Source organism: Manihot esculenta, chromosome 11 (genome assembly GCF_001659605.2).
Source record: "Manihot esculenta cultivar AM560-2 chromosome 11, M.esculenta_v8, whole genome shotgun sequence".
NCBI classification, from domain to species: Eukaryota; Viridiplantae; Streptophyta; class Magnoliopsida; order Malpighiales; family Euphorbiaceae; genus Manihot; species Manihot esculenta.
The window spans coordinates 4,739,528-4,748,204 of NC_035171.2; the positions used below are offsets into that span (position 1 = coordinate 4,739,528).

The 8,677-nt window shown below is 27.4% G+C and overlaps 1 protein-coding gene across 1 annotated transcript; it reads left to right on the plus strand.

Moving 5' to 3' along the window:
• The first annotated feature begins 2,172 nt into the window (after positions 1-2,172).
• Positions 2,173-5,928, plus strand: LOC110626705 (proline-rich receptor-like protein kinase PERK3). The gene is made up of 8 exons (XM_021772751.2): positions 2,173-2,388; positions 2,902-3,261; positions 3,534-3,611; positions 3,739-3,803; positions 4,761-4,843; positions 4,938-5,076; positions 5,375-5,596; positions 5,709-5,928. Exons 1-8 carry the CDS (start codon positions 2,337-2,339, stop codon positions 5,766-5,768), a joined length of 1,059 nt encoding a protein of 352 aa, XP_021628443.1. The 5' UTR covers positions 2,173-2,336; the 3' UTR covers positions 5,769-5,928.
• The last annotated feature ends 2,749 nt before the right edge of the window (positions 5,929-8,677 follow it).

Genomic DNA, 8,677 nt, shown 5'->3' on the forward strand with positions numbered 1-8,677 from the left:
TTTCTATTCTCCCATAAAAGCCAAACTACTATAACCACTATGTGTAAAGTAGAAGTAGAAACTGAATTGCATATCCGAACAAACCAATCACTAAACGACTGCATGTGGGGAAAGAGCCAACCAGATTCAGTCATCATTCAACAATCACGGGCAAAAGGGCAAGTAACCAGAGCATATATTATCGTTTCACTTTAACTAGAGCAAACAGGACAAGACTCACTGACATTCCTACAAATTAAATTAACCAAGTATGGAATAGCATTAAGGCAAGCCCGCCATGCCAGATTCAAAACCTTCGGTGGAGCCCGAATATGTCAGAGTTTCTTCCACATTGATCTAACCGCAACTGAGCAACTCAAGTGAGTAGTTTGTGTTAAGAATCTATAAGCACTTCGAATAGAATAAAATCCACGTTTCTCAAATTTTCATACCCAATTATATGCGGGATAGACAATATATTATGAGCATCAACCTGATTAAATGTAGATAGAATCAAATCCCTTTTCCAGCATCCCTGTTGAATGAGATCAGAAACCAAAAACACATTACAATCTGTTTGTTGAGGAGTAGAAACCTTATCATTCAAATTTATTGGAACCCATGGATCCTCCCAAATCGAAATGCTTCTACCATGTCTAATTCTTTTGAGAGAACCTGACATAATCAACTTCTTACTCTCCCACAATCTTCTCCACAAGTAGCTTGGATTGCTCCCAATCTCCGAATCTAAGAAAAAGCCAAACGGAAAATATTTGGCCTTGAGAGTTCTTGCCACCAATGAATTATCTGTAGTGAAAATTGCCTATGCGTGCTTCCCTAACATAGATAAATTGAACTCATGCAATTTCTTAAATCCCAACCCATCATCAAACTTTGATTTCGCCATCCGTTTCCAGCTTACCCAATGCATACATCGTTCGTGAGAGCTCCCTCTCCCCTAACAAAATCGAGCCATAAGTCGCTGCAATTCATAACAAATTGTTTGCGACACCAAAAATAAATTCATAGCATACGTTGAAAGTGCTTGGAGAACAGTTTTTAACATCACATCTTTCATCGCCCTAGATAGACATATCTGCTTCCAAGAGTTGAGTTTATGCCATATTCTATCCTTCATAAACTGAAACATCTCACACTTATTAATCTCTATTCGCGTCGGCAAACCCAAATATACCCCCAAGTCTTTTTGCTCCATCACCTCCAATATAGAACATACGTCCTGTCGCACATCAAGAGATATATTACGTGAGAAGCACAAAGAAGACTTGGAATAATTGATTAATTGTCCCGATGTCTCAGCATACCCATCCATAATCTCCTTCACCACACGTGCCTCTCTGCCACTTGCTTGGAAAGTAACTAAACTGTCATCTGCAAAAAATAAATGTAAAATAATAGGAGTTTTTCTCGTAATAGACCATCCTGTAATCAAACCTTGATTTACCTTAGCTGAAATCATACGAGACAAACTTTCAGTATAAAGAATAAAAAGGTAAGGCAAGATCGGATCTCCTTGCCTTAACCCTCTAGATAGAACTATAGGACCCAACAGCAAACTCCCAAATAGGACCGAATATTTCACAGTAAAAATACAGTGCATAACTAGATTAATCCAGTTCTGGTTAAAACCCAAACTTTAAAGCATTGAAATTGATAAATATATATATATATTATTTTTCTAAATAAATTTTAACATATAGAAATTTACTGTTTGTATTGAACTCTTTATTTTTAATATATAGTTAATATATAGTGATAATAATAATAAATTAATTATTTACATGGGATAGTCTGCATAAAATCTTTTTTATTTTATTTTTTCACACATAATAAAAAAATAATTTTTTATGAATATTTTGATCATGTCAATCTTAAAAATATTGAAGTTTATTAAATATTAAAAGATACTTTTGAGAAATTACAGTATAAAAGCTTGATATTTTCAAACTTATTTTTTAAGACAGCCCCACTAATTTTATATTTTAAGAAAATAAATTATATCCACTCGAGTTTCATGTGATTTGGTTTTTAACTAATAAAAAACTAAACTCAAAAGATTTTTTTTTAAAAAAAAATCTCATTGAAACTTAAAATAAAAAGAAACACAATAATTATTAAATTTATGTCCACTAGACAATATGGCATTAACTGGGAGGTGACATGCTGCCCATTCTCCGCTCAACGTCAACGTTATAATTTCTTTTTCCTTTTTTCCTTTTTTAGGTCTGAAGCATTTTCCCTCCCTATCGCTGATCTTTCATACTTGCAATCAATAAGAAGTGTATTATAAATTGCAAGACACCTCTGGTCGTGGTTGCATAAATCTGCAACTTCCGATGGCTCCTTTGGGAATGAAGTGGGAAGAAGGTCGCTGGGTTAAAATTAGAGGTACTAATTGTTCTTGGCTGAAACTGTTTAATGTTTCTTTCTCATCTAACTAATCGATCTGAGTCATGTTGCTTTTTATATGCTCAATAAGCACAGATCCGAATGAATCTAGCTCATCTTCTCAGAACAATCGAATTCATGTATCTGTATTCCACAATTATCAGAGTATTTTACACACAACATGCATTTATGATTTAGTAATAAAATTTTTTTTAAATCAATATCTTGTAGACGAACCCTCTAATTGAAAGGGTTTTGAATGGAGATTATGTGGATTTTGTAGATTCTAGATTGCAATTCTTTGATTATGAAGAGATGTATGGAATGATTTTTTATGTTAATATTTGAATAAATTATTATAAAAAGTGATATTTTTTTAAAAATGCTATCAATTATCAAAACAGTCGATTGGATAATAAATTTTTTTCTCTAAATTTATTTTTTCATCGACTATCTTTTGTGGATGCTGGGCTATTTTCATACTAAATGCTGCATATGTTATGGTCTGTTTAGACAATGAATCTAGCTCATACAGTGGAGAGGAGAATCAAAGAAATAATCTGAAGCATTATAGTTACGGGGAACTAGTGGAGGCAACTGAATTTTTCTCCAACAACAGACTCGTAGGAGAGGGCGCTTCTGGTGCAGTCTATAGAGGAAAACTAGGCAGAGAAGTCGTTGCTATCAAGAAATTCAAAATTATAGTCAATGAAGATCAAGAAAATCTTGAAGATCAATTTGAAGAGATTGACGTTCTCAGGAAGATTCGTCACCCAAATGTTGTTAAACTGGTTGGGTACTGCAATGAAGGAAGTAATAGACTGCTCGTTTTAGAGTATTTGATGAATAAATCCTTAAATTCATATTTACATGGTGAGTACTTTTTTATGTCATTATCATCTGCTTTTCGTTTGGATTCAAAAATTTAATAAGAACTAAATTTAATTAATTTTTTTAAAATTTTCTTATTTAAAATGAAAATTTTCAATTCTTCAACTCAAAAAATTTTAATTTAAAAAAAATAAAATCTTAAAAAATTTTATAAGAATTTATTTATTTTTATTAAATCAATTATGGCAAACAAAGAATTAATCATAATTGTAAATATGATACTCATATCTTACAAATGACAAATGTTATCATAGGAAAGAAGTTCTTGTACTGGTCAAGCAGATTGAATATTGCTATAGGCTCTGCTAAAGGGATACTATATCTCCATAAATGTGAGTAGTAGATCAAGTATTCTTTGCTTGTTTTTCTAAAGTTAAGGTAGCTTCATGTATTTTATTGTGTTATTATATGTTTTTTTATTAAAAATTTTTTATTCTCTTAAATGTTTATATGTTTTAGGTGGTATTATACATCGAGATGTAAAGACGGACAACATTCTTCTCGATGATAATCTTGAACCGAAAGTAAGTTAATTTATATATTTTAATTAGCAAAAATATTTGAAAATTGAAATGATCACTCATATAAATAAACTCAATTTCATTTAAAAAAATATATAATTTTATAAAGAGATATATGTTTTTAAAAATATATCTTTAATTAGGTCAAATATAAAGGATTTTATTCTTTCGATATAATTCTTAAATTTTATATAAATTATTATAAAGTTTACTACTTATTTAAATAAAAAAATTTAAAAATAATGTATAAATTGAGTGAGGAAAAGTTTAATATTTATTATGTGAAAACCTATATGAAATATTTTAGTTATGTAAATAATTAAAATATATATTTAAAACCGTAAAATTCTTCATATATTTCATATTAAATATATATGATTATACTAGAGACTGATGCAAATAATGATTTTAAATTATTATATATAAACATGAATTAAAATTTGCCTATAAAAATTCGAATAGTTTTTTTTAAGTTTTTCTTCATATAAATTTTTATGCTTTTAAAAATGCAATATATCTTTAATTTAATAACATCACACATTTTTTTAAAATTTCTTTCAATTTACTCTTTTAAGTCATATTCCAGTGAAATTAGCTCCTAAAGTTGACATTGAAAATTAAAACATTTTACAGAGCGATTAGCAATAACTCAATTCAATATTTTTTTCAGATTTTTGCATTTTAATAACAAATAAAAACTTGAAGTTATCAAAAAAATTGTGAATTTTTTATTCAATAAAAATTTAATAAATTAAATAATAATTAATAAATTACAAATAGAATAATCTCTCGCTTTAATTAATAAGTCTCAACAAAATATATAATAATTTTTGAAGATACAGAGAATCAACCTAATTATCTATGATAGTTAGTAAATTATCTGAAATCATTAATTTCGTAGCAGTTGTAAAATGCAAAATAAATCTACTGATTAATATAGTTGGATATTGTTGTACTCAGATTGCAGATTTTTCTCTTAGCAAGTTTTTGCCAAATACTGATAATATTAGCCACATCACTAGTGTGTTGAAGGGAACTAACATGTAAGATTTATATATTCTCCTTTTACTTTAGGTGCGAATATTGAGCACTCCTCTTTTTATTTTTTTTTAAGAAAATTTTTTTTTTCTATTACAGTTATGTAGATCCAGAGTATAGTTCGATTCAAAAAGTATCTGCAAAATCAGATATCTATTCTTTTGGTGTGGTGCTTCTAGAGTTAATTACCGGAAGAAAACTTATAGATCAACAACAAAATCTTGATATTGTCACTTGGGTATGAACTCGTATGACGCTGGTTTATAGTGTAATATATTTTTATTATTCATGATATAAATTTTGATTTCTTTTTATCTATGGAAGTTTTTATATTTATAAGATAAAATAAATTTAAATTATTAATAATATTTTTATTTAATTAACATAAGTCAATAATTGAAATAAGTGTGTGAACCATTTTGAAATAATTAATGTAGTTCTAACAATTTTTTGGTTTAATACATCCACAAACATGGTAGAAAAGCATATATAGTTTTATTTATTTATTTATTTAAATTGCATTTACCAACAACCAGGCTTGGAGAGAAATTGAACAAGTTTTCGGTAATGGAGAATATAGAGCTGTTGTGAACTCCATATTGCAGAGCTATGACAAAGAGAAAATCAAACGTATGATTATGGCTCTTGTTGATTCCAAATTGGGAAAGAATTATGATGAAGAACAAATGAAACGAATGGTATTTTGTGCTATAGCTTGCTTAAATAAGTATTCAAAGTCTCGCCCACGAATGCAGAAGGTAAAATCTCAGCCCCAGTTGTTTTGTATAAATCAGCTAACATCCTAATGCATGAGAGAGAGATTACACATGTAGTTGCCATAAATTGTTTACCACTGTTATGCTGTGCCAGATAATTGAAGTTCTTGAAGGGAAGATTATACCTCCACAGAATATTTTGGATGGCAAATGACAATAAGTATTCAACATTCAGCGACAATTGAAGGAGTTCCAGTTTGTTTCCTTAATTTCTCCAAGTTGTATCCTAAACATGATAGGTTATTTTTTTTTCTCATTTTAGGTTCAGAGATGTGTGGCTCGTCAATAAAACTATATTTGGTTATTGATTTCCACATTCTTTTTTTTCAAATATATATTATGTGACTGATTCGTATTCATTCTGAATAAATTTTATTAAAAAAAATTTTTTCTTCTAAATTTTAAAATGTTTTATAAGTGAACTTTTCGAGTTTTTTAACTAAAGGAAAAGAAATTTGCATCATCTCATCTCTACTTAATTAATGGAATGTTATTGTTTTCGATTCCTTGCTTAATGATCGCATGTTTAAAATATTGAATGAGATAGTCGGTAATTGAAATTTAGGAGTTTAAACCTAGGATTACCTGAAATCATTCAAGGGTAAAATTAGATTATCAATGAGATTAATGGTTGTAATTAATTTAATACCATGAACATATGTATTATTGATTAATTATTATATGTATTTTCTATTTTGAAAGACGACATTAGATGATTTATCTGCCGAGAAGGCTTTATAATTTATTTTATGAAAAATATTATTTAAGAAAATATTTTTTTTGCATTTCTTAATGTTTAAATCACTTAAAAAGTTAATAAATAAAAAGTATTTAACAATTAGCTTTTTTTAGTAAAAAAAATAACTAATTTACCTTTTGGTTTAAAATTACTATTAAAAAGAATATTATCTGATTTAATATTTTGATATATAATTAAAAAATTTATAAAAGTGGTAGCAGTCAATATTTTAAAAATAAATTAAAATTTCTAAAAACAATTATATTAATAAAATCTACTTATGGATTGGATTCATTCATATTACGTTTTTTTAGATAGGAAGATTCGAACTTCATATTTCACTAAAAACCAATCAAATTAATTTTTATTAATTTCATATTATTCAATTAAAACGGTTAATAAAATTGAATTTTATTAAATTAATATTTAACGAGTTGTATAATATAAAATACATATGAAAGTTGATAATATTATAATTAATTTATAAAAAAAATTATAATTTACTAAATTGAAAGAGGGATGGAAAAGTTTAATTTATTCAGGAACTCCATTAACAATAAATTTTAGAATATAATTACTATATATAATCGTAGAAGAGAAGTTATAATATGCGACTATAATTTTGTATATATATATATATATATCAAAACGCTCATGATAAATTAAAAAATTCAAAGAGAAAGTAACTTGTGAAGGCTAATTTTTCTTTTTCATTTTTTCTCATTTTTTTATAATCATAATAGTTTATTGTCGTCAATGCAATTTTCTTTTCTGTCAATATGGGTTTCCTCCCTCTCCTTCGGTGAGAGTTATATATAATATTTTATTCTTTCACCTATAAATCTAGCGTGATACTGTGAAAGTTCTTACTTGAAAGTTTTTTCTAGATTTGTCAGTGCACTTAGAGTGGCACGAGGGAGTGGTAACTCTAAACAACTTGCATGTTGTGTTTGAGGCCTGTTTAGGGGTGCTCTTCCTTGACTCGTTGAAGTAGAGCTACAGACGCTTCATTTTTTTTTTTTTTTTGAGTTTACAAATGATGTTCTTTGTTTTATTGGGTTTTTTTACGTTTGCTTTTTATGCTTGCAATTATCTTGAACAAAAGTCATCTGACAATAAAATTGCAGAAATCATAGAGTTCGAAAGGCATGAGGGAAATATCGAAAAACCACTTCTATTCTGGTCTTTATCGATGGTTATTGAATCTCTGAGATGTTTTTCTTGGTGTATTTCTTTCTTTTCTTTTTATGAGAATTTGTGTTTTAATTAGTTTTGGATATATAGATCCTCGTTTCTAGTTCATTTACACTTCAACATACACGATTTGTAGCTAATGAAGGACTGAACAATGGAGGAGTAAGAAAGTAGCAGCAGCCACATTCTTACCCTCTCTTAATGATACTGAGTAGTTAGGGTTTCCTTAGACTTGAGTTGAGCTTGGACTTTGGTTTAATCTTTGTATTTGAGATTTTCTGAGGCATATTATATTTGGGTTGCTTTAAACTTGGACGTAAAGTTTGGGCTTGATACCTTTTCTGCAAGTTTATGTTAAAAAAAAATTATAAAAAAAAAATTATTTTTTAAATTATTAAATTATTCATAGCTTGGCCAATTCGTGAGGTAACGGTGACATTCAAAGTATTAAAGTCAGCTATTAAAACGTCACTATTATGAATTTTTAGTTTAAATAATGAATATATTCTAATCATTAATGGGACCCATAAGCCCATGTCTATTTCACTAAAAAATTCTTTATATGCATTACGCAAAATGACATTGACCACAGGCCACATGCTGCGCATTCCACGCTCAATCTTAACTTTATATATATATTTTTTCCTTTTAAAAAAATAATAGAAGGTCGGAATTGTCCTTGAACTATAATTTTAATGGATAGACAGCAAAATCGCAATAATTTATACAGGTGTTGCAGTATTCGGTTTAAATTAAAAAAATTAATCAAATTGAATTAATTTAAAATTTTAGTTCGATTTTTTATATATTTTAATTCGGTTCGATTTTTAATTTTAAAAATTTTGATTATTTTAATTCGGTTCGGTTTTAAAAATTAATTTTTTTAAAAATTTATTAATTAATTTTTTTATATTAGAGATATTTTAAATTTTTTTATAATATTTAACAATTAAAATTAATAAAAAATTAATTAATAAACTTTTAAAATATTAAAAATATTTTAATATATTTTTTAAAATCGATAAATCAATTAGTGATTTTTTATACTATACAAGGTAAATAGTAATTTTTCATAAAATTATGGTTGTTTATTCATCTTTACTGAATTAATGAAATATAATATTATTACT

Excerpts from the sequence above, each read along its gene's own strand:
- LOC110626705 (XM_021772751.2), top strand. The coding sequence starts at position 2,337 with ATGGCTCCTTTGGGAATGAAGTGGGAAGAAGGTCGCTGGGTTAAAATT. Across the intron at positions 2,389-2,901 it reads TCGCTGGGTTAAAATTAGAG|ACAATGAATCTAGCTCATAC; the intron begins GTACTAATTGTT and ends TGGTCTGTTTAG. Across the intron at positions 4,844-4,937 it reads GTGTTGAAGGGAACTAACAT|TTATGTAGATCCAGAGTATA; the intron begins GTAAGATTTATA and ends TTTCTATTACAG.